Below are 21,347 nucleotides of genomic sequence, written 5' to 3'. Positions count from 1 at the left end.
CCCATCATCGCTGGCCCTCTCAGGGGAGCTGCGAAGATTGCGTTGAGACCTTTACCCCCAATTCCCCCGACGAACACTGTTCTACATTTGAAGGATGCGAGAACTCCCTTGTACAGCATTGCTGTCTTTGACATACGAGTTGCTAGGATTAGCATAAATCTGCTAAGTTTTGTTTTTTCAGGAGCAAAGATTTTGAGAAAGGAGCATCTCCTGCATTTTTTACTTGTTCCCGACTGCACTGCCAGTAGGTGTTGCTACATCACTGTAAAAAAAGCACTTGGAAGCCCTGCATTGGCTGCTGCTGGTTGTGATGAGTAGGGTTTAATTCAATGGCACACTGAGCACAGGGCCTGAGCACTGAGCCTGAGCCTAAACTGCAGGTTTGGTTCTTCCAGCACATGCCTCTGTGCTATTGTGCATTACCCTGATAGCACACAATATGATACTGTGCTTAACTGTGAAATTTTAACATAAATCCTTTGATGCATTTTGTGCAGAGATGCTTACTAACAATACTTTAAGCACTACAAATGCTCAGGGCGCTTACAGGCTTCTTTTTTTTCTAGTGGCCATAGCAGAGAAACTTAATTCAAGCCAAATTCTCAGTTTAATGAAGTTTTCAACTGAAAAACAATTGTGCAAAGAGAAACAACACAACAAACCCATGTGAATGACTCCTAGATTCTTTTCTCTCAGCTTCCTCAGCTGGAAGAGAAACTGGGGTGGATGATCGTGGCGTGCTGTCCTTTGTAGCAGACTTGGACTACATTTAAAGAAAAATAATGTGAAAAGCAGAATAAGCAAACAACGGCATTTTTCAAAAATGAAAGTATCTCTCACAACAGACCGTACAAGCTGGAGAAATAAGAGCAATCAACTTCAGTTAAGGTAAGTGGTTCCGTGAGTGGAAGTGTCTGCATTTAGTCCTAGTTAAAGAGTCACAACAGAGGAATATCAAGCTGTAGCAGTAAACAATGCTGCAGCAATAGCAACATGACCACTCTTAATGTTACAGTAGGCTTGGCAAGCAGCCAGAAAAGAGAATGAAATAGTAATGGTGATGCTGTCTTCAAATTCTCAAACCAGCTTGCCGTGATTACAGGGACTTTGACAACTCTAACAACTTGGGTAAATGTTTTTAGTAAAAAAAACAAAAAAAATGGACCACCTTGCATCCTAATGGAACCAGAACCTTAACCAAGACAGCTCTGACATTTCCTATACCAAAATGGTCTAAATAGAACAACATTTCAGATCATCCTAACAGCAGCTGTGAAAAGCGTCAGAAGAGGGGTGGAGGTGAAGAGGGTGACGATTCTCCCGAGTATGCAGTTATTACTCCAAAGAGATTTCGGCCAGACAACGCAATGGTCGGGAAGCAAGGAGTCAACCCCACCACCCCCACAGTTCCCTCCAGTTTCAACTGCCAAGCACTTTTACGCCTTTGGTGTTCTAACCCCACGATTCAACACTCAATTTCCATTGTACCTCTGACAAGGCAAAAATTATGGGGTTTTACATGCCAAAACCAAGACATGATTATGAGGCATGCTGTAGTGGGGGACTCCAGAATAATTTTGACCACTTGGGGTTCTTTAATGTGCACCCAATGCAGGGTACATGGGCGTTTTTGCATTTTGCCCCCATCAAAATGCGGCTGTCACAGCCGCAGCACCAAAGCCACTACGCCACTATGGCGGGTCCCTGACAAGGCAGTTGCTAGAACTTTTGCAAGAGCATTAAAGAACAGCTGAGAATGTAAATGTTTATACAAAAGGCCTACTATGGCAGAATGCCACTGCTCTGGGGACTACAAAATGTACTTCATTACTGTACAATTTAAATGAAGGAAGATCAACAGCAGGGAAGCAATGGCTTAGTGGCAGAGCATTTGCATGCATGAAATACTGGAGAATAATTTCTTGGGCAAGTTGGTGTTAGCTATGCAACAAGATTTCTAGTGGTGATGGTGCCATACCTCCACAAGGTGAGCCACAACCTTAAGAAAGTGGTGAACAGGTATTTTTTCCGCAACAACAATAACAACACCAACAACAACGAAAAAAAAAGAAGAAAAAAGAAAGAAAGAAAACCACACAGCTTATGTCTGCCCCCTAAATTATGGGATGCGCTGTGCTAAGGTGTACAGTGAAGCACGTCAATCACTACATGTAGTGTTCTACAGGAGTGGTACATCAGATTCTGCTAAGCTGCACAAGAACCTATGTCCGGCAAACTGGTCACAGCGTGAATTACTGAATGAAGGAATGTGTAAACAGTTTGAAGAAAGATTTGAGTGCACATCTTTCCGAGCACTACAGATCTTGCCCCTGTGAACCCCATTTTTATGATGCGAGAATCATGGGCAGCAGTAAAGATGAAACCGCGCAGGAACTAGTAGAAGCATATTAAATTTAAATCAACGGTCAAGCCTGTGTTAGTCAAACCTGAGTTTCCTTACACAATGCGGAAATGAGATTGACAAGTTCTTGTCATTGATGACTCTTATGCTTGCTCTTCATTGCCCCTTGTTATCCTGCCTTTGTGCATTATATAGCTTTATATAGCATTATATAGCAAGCTTTGATTCTGAATAAACAGTTGTAAGTGTAGTGCATGTCTCAGTTTCCGCTCTTCCCTTTTGCAGGCTTTTTCTTTTTTTTCCTGAATTTTTGAGATTCTCGGTTTGGTGCTGTCAGATCAGTTGAGTTATTCATTATGGATTGGAAATGCTGGCCACGTGTACAGTATGTTACTGGCTTCTACACAATGTTAAACTCTATGAATGAATGAGGATAGGTGAAGTGAAACATTTAGGCTATTTACCAGTTCACAACCAAATGCAAATAAGTAACTTTCAATTGAAAAGAAGGTCCACAAAAAATATATATAACATTCCTCACAGCCTCAATATAGACCATAGAAAATGGTCTTCTAGTGTTCACAGGAATTTCACAAACACTTTGCAGATAGTCACATTGATCAACAGAAGAAAGAGAAAAAAAAATTGAGTTTTCACATGTTCAGAAATTAACTGGTTCTTCTAATGGGTAGAGTTGTCCCACAACCTGGTATATGGCTGCTTCGGAGGGTCCGCATCTTGAAGAAGTATAAAGAATCTCCAGCACTGGTCTCTATGCAGCCCTTTTGCTATCACAGAACGTCTTTATAATAAGCATCCACCATGACCGTAGGAGGTAGACTATAGATGCCAATGGAAACATACTGGTGAAAAAGGTACAAGCATGCTCCAGGCCTGGTGCTTGGCCATTGCCAGAGCTCAACATTAGGAATGGGGCTATCCTCAACATGAGGGCATTTCCACCTAATAGACACATGGATGCTGCATAAGAAATTGCTAGCATGGGAGCAGTGCTCATGGTCCCAACAAATGGGACCATGAACGTTCATTATGGCAGTCACTTAATTACAGAAATCATGCTTCCTGTCATCTTAAAGAAAAAGCAGGGTAAGCATACAGAACTATTATGCATTTCACAGATTACATGTGTTGCCTCTATGAAATGACCTGCATAACAGTTCCTTAAATTCCTAACCAGTGATCCCTGTTATGAACCAAAGGAGTAACTCTAAAGGGACCCTGAACCATCCCTCGGGCTTGGTGAAATAACGGTCAGTGGGTAGTATACGCTGCTGTGAACATCTCAGCCAAGGTTTGTTGTCGTATACGGTGCGTGGAGCTTGCAAGCGGATCACCGAAGTCACCTTTCTCTCAAACACACTTTTCAATAGAAGGCCCCGGCCTCACTTTCTTCTGAATGCTTTATTTCGTCATCGGATGCTTCATTTCATCATTCCCTTAGACTTCTGCTATTGGCTGATAGCTGACATAAAGCTGCGGTCAGCTACATGGTGTAGATACCACGGTCGCCACGGGGTGTTGTCACGAGTCCACTAGGTAAGCACACTACGGCTCGCTGAGGGCAACCGTGTTTGGTTTATATTTAGCATGTCATAGGCACCAAAGGTGGAAATCTTGGTGTCTACATTAACATGTAAAATTAAATTTGAACTGTGCACTACGGTGACATTTAGGAGGCGGAGTGTTGTGGGCATGCCCCACTGCGCCATAGCCTTCACAGTTCAAGGCATTGAAGGAACTGGAGCACAGAGGAGGCAGTGTTTGAGTGTCAATAACTCCGCCTCTGTTTAATGCACTGAAGTACTTTTTGCAGCAAAGTATTTCTCAAATAGCCTATTTTCACTTCAAATGCCTTTCTCCACTTCGATAAAAAGTGGTTCAGGGCCCCTTTAATGTTACGTTGAGAATGATGATGATGATCATTAATGGCATCCCCTTTGAATCGGGGTGGCAACAAATAATCACCTAGCCTGTGCGAGCTACTTACATGCTACTCTATCATAATTTAGCTTTCTCTGCTTTATCTCGTAAAATTACCTAGATCTGTGGTGATCCCGTCCCTATCTCTTTCCCGCTTATTTCCCACCAATGCTCCTATTATCTCTAGCCGATCTCCATCTCTGACCAGTTAACACTCCCAGCATCCTAAAATTGCTAGATTCTTGATTCACGCTACCAGCATAGTAATATAAATTGTACACAAAGTGAAGATGCAGATACCACACAGCATTTGTGGACGTTTTTCTATGAAAAAGGGGCTCTTTAATACCTAAAATGTACCAAAACACATGTGCCGTGATGTAAGATGCATTGATGCTCAGGTACAAATTTTATAAACTGAAGTTCGGCCCTTTTCTCTGCTGATAAGCAACAACTTTCATCCAAAGTAGTGTGGAGACGGCTTTGATGGGCTAATCTAGGAGTTTGTATTGAACAACTGTTCCTCTTTAGTGCCTCCAACAGGAAGAGATATGTTTAAGAAACGTCCTCCATTCTGACTTGAACGCATGGACTAAAAGAAAGCGAGGCTGCCAATTTGAAGTGAATCATTTGCATCTATTTTACTTAGTGCTGCTGATAACGGTGCGTTGGCGTGGTGCAGTAAAATACGTTAAATGCAACAAAGCAGATTAAGGCAAATGGAGGGGACAGTTACCACTGCCACTTGTACTTGAGTCACTTTTCATTAAATTGCCAGTGGCCTCGCGAGTCTTTCCAATGTACAGTAATGCAACATTCTCCGTGCACTGTCGACCAAAGCAAAATGGCAAACAAACCTTGACAATGGAGCCAACGGAGACATCGAACACCAGAACAGCATTTGGTGGTACAGTGGTCCCCAAGCCTTTGGAGCCATAACCATGCGACGGAGGCAGCACAAGAAACCGGCGAGAATTCTTCCTGCATCCGACAAGGCCCTCCTCCAAACCCTACAGTGGCACAAAAAATAAAATAAAGATAACTTTTTTGGCAAAAGTAGGTCAAATTATGCTGATGAATCCACCACTAACAACAAGACAAAATATATTTTGTTCAAGCAAATGATAAATAAAAATTGAGAGACAATATGAGAATAGTACTGTTATAATTACATAAATGTTTTACTAGCATTTCCAGTTGCAATAGGTCGGTTATACTTCTACAAATTTTACAATCTGAATAAAGAAACTGGAGCTTAGCTTTTTTTCTCAATACACTGTGCTCTTTGGAGTAATGACTTTTTTTAACTGCATCAAACTTAACGTTTATTTGCTTGATAATACATTGCCTTGCATATTTTCTCTATATAATGCTATAATCACATGTTCAAACTGCATACATGAATAGCTACAGAACAATAGCAAGATTTGCATAGTCTGGCCCAAATGCATGAAGTTCAGCCTGTATTAGAACTAAAATTCAAAAAGAATTTCCCCTTTCCTATGTCAAAATTACGAGTAATGATATTGCTTATGCAGAGAAAAAAAACAATGAAGAAATTGGCAGCAGCAGAAATTCCAGTAGCTTCTCTCATCCTGGAAAAAGCAGGCTAGCAGATAAAAAGCAAAAGAGAAAGAAGTCTTAGTACAGCAATATAAACTTCAAAAGCTTTAAAAAATGTTCCTAAAATGGGAAGTTTACAGCGAACCAAGCTTAAGTGTGAAAATTAGAATTACCTAGAACAAGCAAGATAAAAAAAATCTTGGCTCCTCTGCAAAGGAAAACTCGGCAATAACCTTTAAGTGCCCTCATGCCACATAGAGCACGCATTATTGAACTACTTGAACATTCACTTGCCATGTACAAGCCCTTTATTATGGACATACACAGTTGCACCACGACATAACGAATTACTGCATATAATGAAGTGAATATAAAATTTTTCCTGCTGACGTTTTCCCGCTGATAATTTCATGTTCCACACTGTACGCACTCTGCCTTGCTTGTTAATGCATTGTTTTCACATCAGCCAGCTGCTCCGCAGTCTGCACTGTTCGTCGTGGAAGCTTAAATCAGTGTGGCTCCATTTAGGGGGACACCAAAGCACAAAACAAGTTGAAGCTGTGTTAGTAAATAACCCTTTTACAATACCAAAATAGCCACTGTTACTATGAGAGGAGGCTTCAAAGCCAGAAAAGACACAAAAACAAAGTACGGGTGGCGACACTACCTTTCAGTTTCAGACACAACTTGCCGCGACGTCATGGATTTTGACGGTGTCTGCTCGGGCCTAGTCAATTTGTTGCCGGTAAAGGACTATATTGTATTCTAAAAGAGCTAAATACTGAACTTAGTAAGTTTCATGAACATTTACTGAGGCACAACGGCCCAAATGCATGATTATTCTTTGGAATGTGTGACGACACACTGTCACATCAGTGCTCGGGTCTAATGGTTTTGTCATGAAATTTTAAAGAATCTAACTTTGATCTTTACTTTCTTTTCTGATAATCAACCTAGTACAGTGAAATTAATGAGAATAGAGCATCAAACGCATAATTCATCAGTCAACTCATTTTCGTGTTTCTCTTTAGTGTCCCTTATAAGGGCTGCTGCTCAGGCAAGCAGCCCTTGCATCACTCACAGCTTAGGCATTGACAATGCCAGCTCCTAAGAACAAATAATGAATGGAAAATTCTAGCAGTGAAACTTTAGATTCTCTTTTGGTATGCTCATTGAAATACATTTCAATGTTATCTTTTTTTTTTTTGTTACCCAGGCTTGTCATAGTGCTAGGTTGATAAAAGTTTAAATATAAAAAAACCATGTCAGAAAAAAAGGAAAAGACAGGGAACCAATCCCACCTTGACTTGTTTTCCTCTGCCAAGCTTGAGCTTCTGTGGCTCATCAATATCAGTAGTGTCAAGGACCTGGAAACAAAGGCGAGTTACTGATAAGTTGCAGTGGTCAGTTTCGCAATGCACCACATTGAAAGGCACTTGAACAAAGAGACAAAGGCTACTGATAACTCAGTGATGAAACATCACATCCACCCGCCTACCCACCCACTAATGTGCTCAAACAGCTATCTACTGAACCCCCCCCCCCCCCCCACACACACACACACACACACACACATGCATGCAGGCACGTAACAAGAGGGAGGGTAAAGGGGTCCTGAGACTCCCCCGAAATTATTGTGACGGTAATATACTGCTCAGCCCAACTACTAATTCTGGTACATGTCAATATATGTGTTATATATTTGTGCCAGCAATGTGCTTGATTCACACATGACAATAATAGTTTTATAAATGGCCACAATTGTCCACAAAAAAAACCCTCCAGAAAATAATTCCTGAGTATGGCCCTGCACACATTCATAAATAAGAAAGGCTCTAGGCAAAGTAAAATTGTGTAAACACAGAATGCAGCGAACTTGTGATAACATAAACCTTCAATTTGTTTGAATAAAGCAGAATATTATGTTGCCCATGGTTCTAAAAGCAGGCTTGATTTATGTACAATGGAAAGGCAAGTGTCTTCATGAACAAGGATTTGTAGGAATTATGTGATCCTCTAGGCTTCCACATGCACCCACCAGTGCTGCTTTTCAATTCACCCTCCCTCTCATAAGCTACAAACAGTAACTTGGGATTTGTTTGAGTACACTAGAACTACAAGTAACTCAAGACAAGTTCATTCTAACTAACGTGTGTATGGCCTATTCAAGCTTCAAAAGAGATATAAATGGTATGCTAAAGCCCTACATCAAGGTGACAACATTTCTATTTTTGCTGCATCAAGAATCAATGCTCAAGAATCAAGTATCTGTGCCCACAACACGGATGTGTCATTGACATCATGAAAAACTGGCTTGTTCCAATCTTGCAGTTGCAGTGGCTTCCGCCATATGTGAGTGGAGCAAGAAGTATGCACAGCACTCTTAATTTTTTTTTTATGAGCAACATTATCATACCTAGCCCAGCAAACCTGCTTGTATGGCATCTGGCAGCTTCCCAGACAGTGCTAATATTCTGTGAGGTTGTCCAGGGAGCTGTCCGACTATCCAGGTAAGCCTTGCAAACTTGCACCCACCCTAAAGCCTGCGACACTTGAGGAGCTGGCTAGCGGGCTTCTCCACTGACTACATGCAAGCCATGACTAAGCTGATCACACAGCCCCACTTCTCATACAGTTTGTTCTCTCTCTCTAGCCTGATTTCTACACAACGTCAGCAAATCCTGCTTTGTGCCACGAAGTCACAATAGTCGCAATAGATTTTAGTATCAAATTAAAATATCTTACAAGTATTTCCCAACCTTAACACTTGCTACATGTCATCCTTTTATGTGTGAAAAACATGTGGCAAAGTATCTGCAACTCTGAAAACACATGTCAGTCCTCTTTTGAGCCTGCCTGATTGAAATAAGTGAAAACATTTGTTTATGTAAATCACTATGAAAATGGCTTGTACAGCCACAGGCAATCTCCTACGAAAAGGACCCCCCCATTAGTAGCAGAGTACTGAATAACTGACATATAGACCTCAGAGAGAATCCTGTCTAGAAATCTAGTGTGTTGATGAAGCAGTTAACTGTAGGAATATTTTAAGACACATGAAAAATCAAGAATGACAAATCCGTTTAGCCAAGCTTTAAGTAGCTTATTGTGTGCGCATGTGTATGCAACTCAATTTCAGATTCCGTGGAACGATGACTAAAATGTATGCCTCATGTGCATATCTGCAAGCATAGTGTAACAATTTTGTCTTCAGTGTATATTCTGTTGCAATTTCTCATTGCTATTCATAATTACCATTAACACAGGTTTACTGTTGGACAAGAGCCTTCCCTAGATACATGGAAGCATAGACAAGTGTCAAGTGTGCCTAGAAAGGTGTGATTTTCTATATCAATGTTTCTGCTTATTTTGACAGAGGGAGACAAAGAACAAAAGATTGTAATTTCTCCGTGTAAAAGCATGGAACTCTATGGTGCAATCTCCATGAGAGTGTTTGGAAATTAGAAAAAGTGCAGCTTAAATGCAATCCTCAAACAGCCAAGTAAATAAGGACTTTCTTTTTTGAGCACGAATAGGTTACTTTTTAAGCTTAAATTATTACTGAGCAGCTGCAATGACTCCTTTTGGATATACCCATCATTGCATTAATGCTATTAAATTTGCCCATCAAGTTACATACAGTGGAATCTTGTTGATACGATATCATAAGAACCAAAAAATAAAACACATCCTCCAAAAATCGTATTACCCAAAGCAAGCTTTAAAAAGCATGAAAATAGGCATACTCTCTCACAAACTCAACAGCAAAGGCTCGTGTGGCATCAAGTGATACTGCTCCGCATAATACATTATGCGGAGCAGCTTTACTCGATTCCACCCGAACCACAGCCAATGCACTTTTAATCAGCAATGTTGAAATAGCCTGTTTGTGCTGAACTTTATTCTTTTCAATGTTGGTACAAAAGTTATTCTGGAAGTCACAAGGAAAAGCCTCCATTTCCTCAATGAACTGATCAGTGGCACACCGCCAGTCGGTTAGGCTGCACTGCTGCAGCAGCACATTACTGACGGCGGCGCGCCGCATGCATTTTTCCTTTAATGTCGCTGGGGCTTAACACGTTCGTGCATCACTGGAACATTTAGGCCAGTACACTGGAATATAAAGCTATGAGCTTTAGAAATACCAGTAAAAGCCCATTACTGTTGTCGTATTATCCGATCTCAGGGGAAAACATGATTGCAATGAGCATATGAAAATACATTGTTCCTATATGGGACATTGGCGGGGAAAATAAAATGCATTACCCGGAGAAATGTATTATGCAGAATCGTATCAACAAGATTCTACTATATATGCTTGCACAAATGCAAGATTGTGGTAGTAGAATGTTTAACATGTGCTGTGATGACCGTTGCTTGCGAACTACTTGTAGCAGAAGTCGTCACTAGCAGCATCACCGCTCAATGTTGTTGGTAGGTGGTGATGAGCACCGTAGCTGCAGGGTCACTGATCTCTTTGCATGATCATTGGAATGCGCCATGTCAGTACATGTAGCAACAGGAATGTGAAGCATATTTTCATGTGCAAACAGCAATGTGTGTATCATTATGATGTGGTATTGTGTTAAGGGTTGCTTTGACTGAAGTGATGCTTCATGATACAAGGTGCTTGCATCAGAAACACCGAACCGAAGCTTCTACTCTCTCATCACAGAGGCGCTGCTTTGGTTATGCCTTTTTAGCTATGTGGGCACACATATCTAGTCAGGAATATTTTAATTGCATTAGTCTTGCCTGCACTTCTAGTAAAATCTCTCATTTAAGGATGCTCACTCATACACAACATGTGAGCTAACCTGATTGTTTTCAGACACAAGATTATTTGCACTGCTAGACATTGACATCTTGACTTTATGAAGTTCTCAATCGAAAGCATAATTTTAAGTTAAGATTTGACTGCATTCATAATTCACAACAAAATGGCAGTATTTACAGCTCAAGTAAACCAAATGGACACTTTTGATATACATCTAGATGGCAGTTTATTTCAGACAAACAGCTATCACTTAATTAGGGGTGTGTGGATATCAACATTTTCAAATACGAATCAAATATGAATACATAGCATTGAATATTCAATCGAATACTGAATAATGATTGCACATGCATTTATTAGCAAGTTGGTTTATTTTGACATGTTGGATCATTGCAATTACACTGTCACTGGTAAAAAAAAAATTAACCTAGTAAGTTGTTACATTAAAAGATTGTGTATTTGGTTCATGTCATCTTTGGAAAATAGAATAATTTTTCCTAGTAGTCTGTTCTTGCCAACCTTTGCCTTGTTACACCGCATCAATTGCCCGTAAACTCAGAGGCATTTGACCCTGTATCAGATGTTACTTGCTGTCAAGCAATAAGCTCAGGATTGGGGGCGGAACCTGCAAAAGAGTGCACCCTCGCTGTTCGCCAACCGATGCCCCTTGCTACTGAGAGGCTGGTTTTGCTGCATGGCTTAGATGTGTCCTGTGGCTAAGCGTGTTTTACAAGTGAAATATCGCCAGCTGCATGAAATTACCGCAAAATTCAGCACAAAGTCAGACAGACTTTTTTAGATTAGATAGATAAATGCTAAGAACCGTGCTTTCTCCTACACAGCGAGCACTACATTCGATTTGTTTCGAATATTCGTATCCAATCAAATATTAAAAATTTTTGAATACCTAGTTTTCAAATCAAATACGAATGTTATATGCATATAATATTCGATAATATTTGAAATTTTTGAATATTTTCACACCCCTACTTTTTATCTTTTGCATTTATGGCAAACTCTACGAGGCCATGAGAGTTTGCTTACCAGATGTTAATCTTAACAGAAATCACCAAAATTTCATTGGGTACAAGGAAATCAGCACTACTAGTTAGTAACCTAGGAATGAGACTTCAAAAAACAGATTTAAAAAACAAAACATATTAAGCACCATGAAGAAAAAGTACTTTCAAAGATGGCACACAGCAGCTATAGTCGATCATTGCAATGGTGGTTTTTGCCTTTTCTGCAATGCGAAATTGCTCCTTGATCATAAACGAGGACTTCTATCAAGTGACTGCTGACAACTGCTAAATGCCTTGTTTTCCCAAAAAGACGAAAAAAAAAAAAACTGTACAGTTATAATACAGAATCTGTCTCATTACATGTTGCTTACAAGACCCCCTGTAATTCAGCAATACTCCCATCAGGATGGATGAATGCCTACATGCACAGTTGACCACAAGAGTTAACAGACCACAGGATGTCAGAAAATGAATTTCTGAGCAGCTTCTAACAGCAGCTAGTAAAACCGTACGTCACAATGTTGTTCGCGTACGCTAGTAGAAACTGGAAATGCAAATACTGGAGTGTTTTGAGGCTGCGGAGATATTCAGCTTTTTCTCAGATCCCATGGCCCCTAAAATAATTGCGGTCGACTGTACATACAGTGTCAAAAGTTTATGAGCCACGAGGTCTGAAAAAAAGAGTATTTTAGCAGTCTGGGCATGCGGCCTCGTGTTTGGATTTCCAGCCTGTAATAGCATATCAGGGTTCGTACAGGCTCAAAAGGGGAAAATTCAAGGATATTCAAGGAATTTAAAGGCCCAGTTGGAGTATTTTTAAGGACTCAACACAATGTTACATGCAGCAGTTTTTAATATCAGGTACAAATTTTACTGAACAAAGTCGAAAAAAAAAGCACATTTCAAGGAACAGCTTGTATTGCACTAAACCAACATAACATTACTGAATAAAGTAAAAAAAAAACATTTTCAAGGAACAGCTTGTACTGCACTAAACCAACATATTACTGAACAAAGGCGAAGAAAAACATTTCAAGGAACAGATTGTACTGCACTAAACCAACATAATATATGTTCCATCTTGAAAAACACCCTGCAGCGCATTGCACCAATGTCGAACAGCAATCCATTCTGCAAAAGTGCTAATGGCAACTTCAGGGGAGCTCCTGCCACTTTTCCTGAATCTTCTGGTTGAGGCTACAGAGTTCCTCAGTCTTGCTTCATGCAGCCTTCCTCAGACTATTTGATCTGACCACATACTTCAGATCATTAGCTGCTTCTGCCTTTTCGGCATACGTATCCGCTGAAGCCTGGAGGTCAGCTATTGTTGCCTTGAGTTTCTTTTTCTTTTTTTTCATTGCGTCGATCTCTTCGTCTAAGCAGCACCTCTTTGATTCCCTTACATCATCACATTGCTTCTTTTTTTCTGCTTCCAGATATGCAGCATACTGCTGCCGGGCAGCTGATACAGCAGTCCTCAGCTCTTCTGTAATAGAGACGTTAAAGACGCCACCTGCCTTGTCCACAGCGTTGCATATGATACGTTGTGAAATGTACGACAGGTCCTTCAGGTTTTCTACAGCAACCTGGCGGTTCACGCTAAACCCTCGCTCCACAGTGGCCTGTCCGTGGCTGAGCACGAGCAAAAGCTTGACAACCTTCCACAGTCCCCCATATGATGAATTAAACTTCATCAGCTCAGTCAAGAACTCGTCCAACCTGTTTAGGTTCTTCTCAAACATTCGCAGGTTATGCATCTCTTCCTGCAGGAACTCTGTGTACTCCCCCAGTACAATGTCTCTTTGGTGTACTCAGACATCCTGCCCGCTGTAATGAGGGCATCCAACACTCTTCTGAAGCCGGCCAGGCACTCATCTGGTTCAGTACACATTTGTCGTGGGTCCAGAGAGGACAAACTCCTAACGACTGGGAATCTCAGTGGACTTCTCTCAAGCACCTTCTTTGTCACACTGATCAAGAAGCGTTTGCATTCCATGCGGAACTGGAACAAGTCCTTCTGGCTTGCTTTAGTTTTCCTGACACTCTGTTCAGCGGCATGGCCTACATCCACTTTTTCAAGTGGAGTGTGGTTCTCGGTGCTTTCAATGTCCACCACCAGCAGACCAGTGGCTCCTTTTGTTGCAGACAAGACCGAGCACTTCAAAAACTTCGTCAGTAGCTTCCTGACCACAGTTTTCAAGTTCCTTGCAAGAAAGAACACCATGAGCTGATCCATTTGGTACTCAGTGAGGAATGGCTTGAGGGTCATGGCCACACCCAGTGCAAATTGAAGCTTTGCTAGCAGTAAGTCATCACTAGCAAACTCACACAAGTTGTGAAATGATCCACACTTTGGGGGGCTTACTTCCTTCTTCCTTGCAGCTGCAATAAACTTCTTAATGTCACACCACAACAGCAAGGCTCTCTCTATCACAGGCGCATTCTCCAACCACCGGTGGGCAACAAAGTTCAGGGGAGAAGTCCTCCCTTCTTGCAGGAGAACCATGGAAAAGCGCGCTCAGACTGGAGAGCAGACAGTCAAGTCCTCACTTACTTGCTGCAACACCTGCCCTGTAGGCATTGTGCATGGTGTGGAGGCCACAAGTCCCAATGTCCAGACATTGAACTTGGTATGCTTGATGCAGGTGCTCTTGGAAATTCTTGAGTAACTTCAGGTTAACATTTGGACCATCCATTGAAATCTGAAGAATTTTTTTAAGAGGGAAAGGCTCGAGCGCAGTCAGCAGCGTTCCTTGGATGTCCTCGGATGTCGAGTGCCCCATAAACAGCGAGGTATAGTACCTCGTTGCCACCTTGCGAGACGAATTCCAAAACTGGATGTGAACATCCAATTGTTTCCGCTGGAGATAGTCGTTCATGGACTCGTCGAAGAGTACCATGTAGTAATCGCAATCTTTTATCTCCCGTTGCAGAGCAGATAAAAAGAAGGGCCTCAGACCATGGCACATCACATATGCACATTTTTTCTCTCCGCAAGAAAATGCTTTGGCCACGCCACTGTCCGGGAACATACGCTGGAATAGCTGGCTTGCTTCCGACGACGACCGATAGGAGAAATGCGATATGACAACTTTCAAAGTCCACAGAATCTCTGCGTTCGTCACCAGCTCGTGTGCCTTGCAAGCATCGTCTAGCTTTCCCGATTGCAAAGGAGGTGGGACGGCCGACTGTTGCCCTGTACTTGGAACTAAGTACCTTTGCACCGAGCTGTTAGCTGCAATCTTCATGACACCAGCATGATTAGCACTCTTCATATGGCTCTTTAACGCTGACTCACCCATGTTGGTGATATCGAAGGTCTTTCTGCAAGGCCTGCATCTTGCACGGTGCTCACTCGTCGTATCTGGTGCAATCCAGTCTTTGTAAGCATTGTTGTGAAGCCACGCACCTTGAAATTTGCTTTTCCCAGGCATTTGCTTTGTATTCAGATGTTGCAGCCGCAACAAGTCGGGTGCAGAAGCGACAGCATATGATATGCAAATTTGCATATCATATCATTTCATATGATATGCAAACAATACAGTGTTGTATGGTTTTATTGGCTACAGTAACAAACTGCTTTTAATTTTCTCAGAACCTATGGTCCATAAACTTTTGATGTTGACTGCACAAACCCCATGCAATTGGGCTATAAGTTTTTTTTAATTATGTCATTCCCTCTGTCGCACTGTCTTTCCTTCCACAATGCGATGCAGTGACCCAAAGCAATCTGTCGCTTGACGCCGTGGAATGCTGGTCAGTTAAGGCATTGTAAGAGTTCACTTTGACTAATGCATGTGCAAAAGTTAAGCTGTTCGTATTAGCCATTCTGTTTTCATGGCATCTACGAAAAAGTAAACTAGATGCACACAAACTGCAAAAGCTAATTACATAATTTGTTTAAGGTTTAAATACTCCTTTGTACTGCTTTCAGGACCAATTTGGTGAATTCCAGGTGGTAATCACAGCAGTTAAATTAATGCTGACGGTAGAGCTGAACTTGTGTCCCTGCTTAGGCTCACGATGCCAGAAATTACTTCAACTCCTAAAACACTGGAATAAATAAATTGACCCTGTAATGCACAAACGCAATTCCACATCAAGGAAAATTAGAACTTGTTCTTTATTCCTGGCCATGGAGAGTGCATTTGTATATAAAAGAACAACAATGAAATGTTTTCTCAATTACAACTCAATTAGTACAGCAATTATACTGTAATTGGGTTGCTGAACTATCCACAACTGAAAGGTCACTTCCGTGTATCGAAAATGCTACAATGTATAAACTATGCATTAAGAGGAAGCCTTAGCTCGGGGCCAACTCCAATTTCTCTGTTCAATACATGTAAAACACAAATGCTTTTGTGAGACAACCCCTGGACTGATTTGAACAAAATTTGTTGCATTTGAGAAAAAAAGAAATTCTCATCAAAATCCTTGATCGAAATCGGTGCAGCTGCAGAAAAAAACCGATTTCCTCATTCCCATGTGTTTAGATTGAAGCTCCCAAGCTAAAGCTACCTCTTAAGTTTTCCATGCTTGAAACAGAGTCTTGCGGTACCGAAGCAAGCATAGCACATACGATACATTGGGAATAACAGGGTTAAAACGCTGATGCTGGTTTGAGTTATGTCTAATGAGCTGAAAAATGCAACACTGCACTGACCTTTTTGAGGCGGTGCTCCCGTAACACCCAAGCAGTGTATTTAATTACTGCTGTACTGCCAATTTTGAGGGCCTCGCTTTCAGCTTCACCAAGGATTAGGTCCTGGCTTATGATGTTATCCAGGTTGACAAGAGCAGTCCCATGACTTTCTGCCTTGGCTATGACAGCCTGAAGAGGAGGCACAAAGCAAATTTGTCAGGAGGTGGGGGGATACAAGGAGCCTAAGTGCACAGTCTTCCTGAAGGCACCGTGAAGAACCTTTAGCCCTTCACATTCAGTCAAACCTGCTCAAAAGGAACTGCAAGGTTGTGAAGGCTGTTTGATATTGTGAAGTAATGACAGCATGGAACCAAACGCTGTCAAAACTACAAGTTAGGAATCTAACTCTATAATGGGCAAACACTTGTCAAGAAGCACAACCAACACTTGAATCGCAAAGATAGTGGCAAACACGGTCGTTAAAACAGATCTCATGGGTCAAATCTATCTGCTATATACATGCCTCGCCTATATTCTAATTGCCAGTGCTTGCGCACATTCAAGAATGGGCAACACTGTTTAGGACACATGCTCAATCTCATTAGACATGTCTTTTTTAATATTGAACTGGCTACACAGTTTGTGAAATTTTGGCTGGAATAGGTGCGTCTTGCTCCAAGTGATAACTTCATAACATAAGATCAGCTGGTGAAAAATGGACACAGGTGTAATGTAAAACAACGACACATGCCAATATATGACCAGTAAACTAACTAGAGGTGGCTGGAGCAGTGTGCCACAAACTTCTAATGATTCATAATGTTTAGATTTGTCTTAAAACAAACTAAAAACACCACCATGTGTCCAACTGCTGCAAAATTGTAGGCGAAAAAAGTGAAACAGGTGTTCTTACCCTACTATTGCATACGAGGGAGATTTCATGCACGTATGTCTAATAAAAAACTCGAAAACCAACTTTCACAAATAATGACAAAGTTACAAATTAAGTCAACATTTTGCATGTGCCCATCACTTTTTTTTTACCTCCGTTTATGAGTCCAGCCTTTACCAAGTTGTGGAAAACAGTGGACAGCTAATCATCAAATGTGGCACTGGTCAGTGCTAAGCAGGTTTGTCTTTGGCGTAAAGAGTTATGGGCAGTGCCAACTTTCACTCAGTGCAAGGAAGCCAGACACTGGGATAAAGGTTAGCAGGCGTACTCTTTTTGTTGGCAACATAGATGGAGTTTCTTACAATAAATAATCAGTCTGAATTAAGCCATGCATCTGACATTCAAGAGTTGTGGTTGCTTGACACAGACCACAAATAATCTAAATTTGTTATATTAAAGGGGCCCTGAACCAGATTTTATCGAAGTTGAGAAATTAATTTGAAGTTGAATTTACTATTTCAGAAATACTTTGCTGCAAGAAGTACCTCAATGCATTCAGCAGAAGTGGAGTTATTGGCAATCGAACACCCACTTCGTGGTGCTTCCGCTCCTTCTTCAATGACTTGCACTGTGAAGGCTACGGTGGAGTGGGGCGTAACCACAATGCTCTGCCTACTGAATGTCACCGTGGTGTGCAGTTAAAATTTGATTTTGGATGTTAACGTAGATGCCACTACTTCCTATTTTGGCACCTGCGACGTGGCAAACACTTGTCTTCAGCAAGCCGCAGTGCACTTGTCAGACTCGTCGTAGCGCCCCGCGGTGGCAGCGGTATTTACGCTACATGCAACTGTAGTGCATAAGCACAGTGCTTGCTTTGTGCATGACAGGGCTTAAGTGCCTGCTTGTGCTCATATGCTCCAGTCTGGCCATGCTATGTGGTGCGGCCCGGCTTTCTCCGGCACCAGCTTGACCTACGGATAGTAGCCACATCCAACTTGTGCATTTTGAAGCGCTATCAATAGCTCAACATGAAGCAAAGCCTGCCAAGGCATCTAACCAGGAGAGGGCCAGCAGTGAGCGCACACTGGCAAGCATGCGTGTGGTCTGAACTTAAGTTTCATGTGGTTCGATACTAGTTGAGTGTTCAAAACTAGTGAAAATGAGTCTGACCCAATGCCTACGAACACCCAAAATTAGGGTGGCCAAAGTTTCATTCCCATGTGGGTGGCTGTGGCCGAGTGCGAGCAGATGATAGTTGGCTCCGTAGTGTTTCCTACAACAATTATTAGAGGGAATTCTGGTGCTGCAATCGTTCAGCAACAATGGAAATGATGGGAAGTACATGAACTTGTCAGATCTTTGCGCTTGTGAATTCAGACGTTGGTGGCTTTGTTTACTGCACTTTATATGCCTTCATTGTCGTAAATTTCAGAGCAATCTATACCTTTTGAAGTGAAGCATGTACAACAGCTATTAACTGCAACAGTTCAGCTTGTCGAGGTGGCCAAATCGAAATGTGCCAAGAATCTCAAGGCACTGGCTTGCCTGCGATAAATTCATAAGTGCGTTTTATGTCACTTGTCGATGTATGCGTCTGTGGCATAATGGTTTCAATATCAGGTTTCTGTGCCAGATATCCTATGTTTGAATCCTGCCATCGGGCAATCTTAATAATGCTCCTTTAATTATTTATTACGCAGTACTTTGTTGAAAGTGACGAGTTAAAAAGTCATAAAGTCACGTTTGAAGCCAGAAGGACGAAGTTTAAGCAAATCCATGTACTTCCCATAATTCCCATGCTGGCTGAACTGCCCCCATTGCAGCTCCCATAGACACTAGCGTCACAGTTCCCTCTAGTAATTATAGCATGAAACTATGGTCAGCTTCTTCTGGAAGTATGTACTAATTACTACTGAAATTTGAAAGCAGATTTTTTGCCTACTTCAGCATGTTTGTTAAACTGCATCAATAAATATAGACAGTAACAGCAGGAAGACGGACACTGATCCAAACACCCTTCTTGAGTGATGTCAGCTATTAGCCAATAGTAACCGTATATGGGAATCTGCTATATTACGAAATAAAGCATCCAGAAAAGAGTGAGGAGCAGGCTTCCGTTGAAAAGAGAGAATTTGAGAAAAAGGAGACTTCAGGCTGTGCTTGCGAGCTCCACACGCAGTGCACGACTGCAAAATTTGGCTGAGATGTTCACAGGAGCATATGATATCAGTGGATTATGTTTTTTCACCATGTTCGAGGGGTGGTTCAGGACCCCTTTAACGTTCTTGTGCACTCTTTTCAAAAAAGCTTTTTCCCCTTGGAACACTAGTTTCTACTACCCTGCAAAAGCTTCAATATTATCAAGCACATGTCTCACAGGGCAACACTTTGCTAGAAATGCTTTTAGGCGCAAAATAAGATGCGAACCATTTCTAACCATGTACAGGCGCCCAAATCTTTAACTGGTGTGCGCGAGCGGAGACTTTTCCGTGCGTCGGCGCCGTATGACGGGGCGAGGCTGGAAACAGCTTAGCAGACGATGGGCCCAGCTGAGCGCGCTTTGTCCGCATGCGCTTAGCCTCAGACTCTTTCCAGCCGCGCCCCGTCATACGGCGCTGACGCACGGAAAAGTCGCCGCTCGCGCACACCAGTTAAAGATTTGGGCGCCTGTACCACCTAGCCTGACAGCAGACATTACTAAGCAATTCTTTGGCACACTTAGGCCATTGAATTGTCCCAGCTTCAAACCTACAAGCGTATGACCAGATCTAATAGCATCTTGAAGTCGCTATGCAGAATAAGGTTCCCTGTTACACATTTCTTTATTGAAGAAGAGGTATTGCTATAACTGGAAGCAACACTTTCAAAGCAAGACAGGATATATAAGAATAAAATGACTCAAGCAACAGTAAATTTTACAAATATGTTAACCGATAACCAACACTTACGCCTGACTACGACACATGCAAATGTAATCAGGAAAGGTACAAGTTGTGCCAGCAAGAAATTCCCCATTTCAATCTGCATTTAAATCTTGATACTCAGAACCCCCACTTCCAAAGCGCTTCCAGTATTTGCAAACTATGTCGCCAACCTGCTTTGCAAAATTGATGAGTGCTTCTTCGCTGTCAAACTTCACAGACCAGTTGAATCGCTTTTCATCAACAAAGCTCAAGAAGTTGTTGCCCTGTACCTGTAAAATATTAAAAGTTAACTTGGCACACTAAAAAGTTACACAAAGAGTACATGCATGAAAGTGCATCATTAAATGCTGCTCAAACAATAAACCAAGCAGTTATCACTTTGTGAAAATTACATGCACGCATGAAATGAAATGTGTGGTTCACTCTCAGGGGGAAAAACAACTCATTAGTATCCAAACACTAGCAGAGGCTTAAATTTGGAGTGAAGGCATGTTGATTAATTTTCAATGAATAGATATCTCCATTACGTATCATGCTGGCCAATGTTCGCCCCATAAAATATAAAAATGCTGAGTTTATATCACACAAACTAGCGAGATGCTTTCCCTCAGAGCAGATGCATTTGTGCATTTCTGATGCCGAGGAGAAGACACAGGAAGCGAAACTTTGTTTATATTTAAGTTTAATTTAAGCAAAATTTGCCTGTATGCTCATAATTCCCTATCTCAATTGATTATTTTTCTAGAACTTTCCTATGCAAATCTCCTTCACACTAAAGAAAAATTAAAAGAAAAGCTTATTGTTTTATAAATTTATCTAGAAGCACCTGCGCCTTCCCCTTTTTTTTTGAGCTCTGGCAGTGGTCTAGTGGAACTGCCTCACGATGCCCTGCACCAACCCAAATGCCTCAGAGCAACTGTTGTACATAAAAGGCATTAAAAACAAGATATTAACTCATTTTTAAAAATTACCGCCCAAGCACTCTGTACATACGGTTAACCAGCGAAGCTAAAACGTGCGGCCCCCGTGTTTATCACTGGGTTAATCCCCATGGTTCATCAAACGATGGCTTGGGAGGCTGCCGGATTCATAGTATGCAGTTTCTGCTTGTGCTCGGCTGCATGAGCCTGTTCCTGTGCCTGGGCTGCAGCATCGGCAAGGCATAGACGGGCTTGTTCCCGGTTCTGCTCGCGATGTTGCTGATCGAAAGCTGCCTGC

General features: G+C 41.7%; 1 protein-coding gene and 1 pseudogene across 1 annotated transcript in view; both read right to left on the bottom strand.

The window, feature by feature from the left end:
* The window catches only part of LOC142571031 (uncharacterized), a 133,962-nt gene that overhangs the window by 92,277 nt on the left and 20,338 nt on the right, over window positions 1-21,347 (bottom strand). Inside the window, exons 6-10 of the mRNA XM_075679356.1 lie at window positions 20,300-20,398; window positions 16,332-16,499; window positions 7,168-7,233; window positions 5,161-5,313; window positions 663-763 (exon numbers count right to left, since the gene is read on the bottom strand). Coding sequence (XP_075535471.1) covers window positions 663-763; window positions 5,161-5,313; window positions 7,168-7,233; window positions 16,332-16,499; window positions 20,300-20,398 — 587 coding nt within the window. The remainder of the gene's footprint in view (window positions 1-662; window positions 764-5,160; window positions 5,314-7,167; window positions 7,234-16,331; window positions 16,500-20,299; window positions 20,399-21,347) is intronic.
* Window positions 12,768-14,967, bottom strand: LOC142573981 (uncharacterized; annotated as a pseudogene).

Source organism: Dermacentor variabilis, chromosome 1, assembly GCF_050947875.1.
Source record: "Dermacentor variabilis isolate Ectoservices chromosome 1, ASM5094787v1, whole genome shotgun sequence".
Taxonomy (NCBI): Eukaryota; Metazoa; Arthropoda; class Arachnida; order Ixodida; family Ixodidae; genus Dermacentor; species Dermacentor variabilis.
Note: the sequence above shows the minus strand (reverse complement) of the source record. Positions and strands in the feature narration are given on the sequence as shown.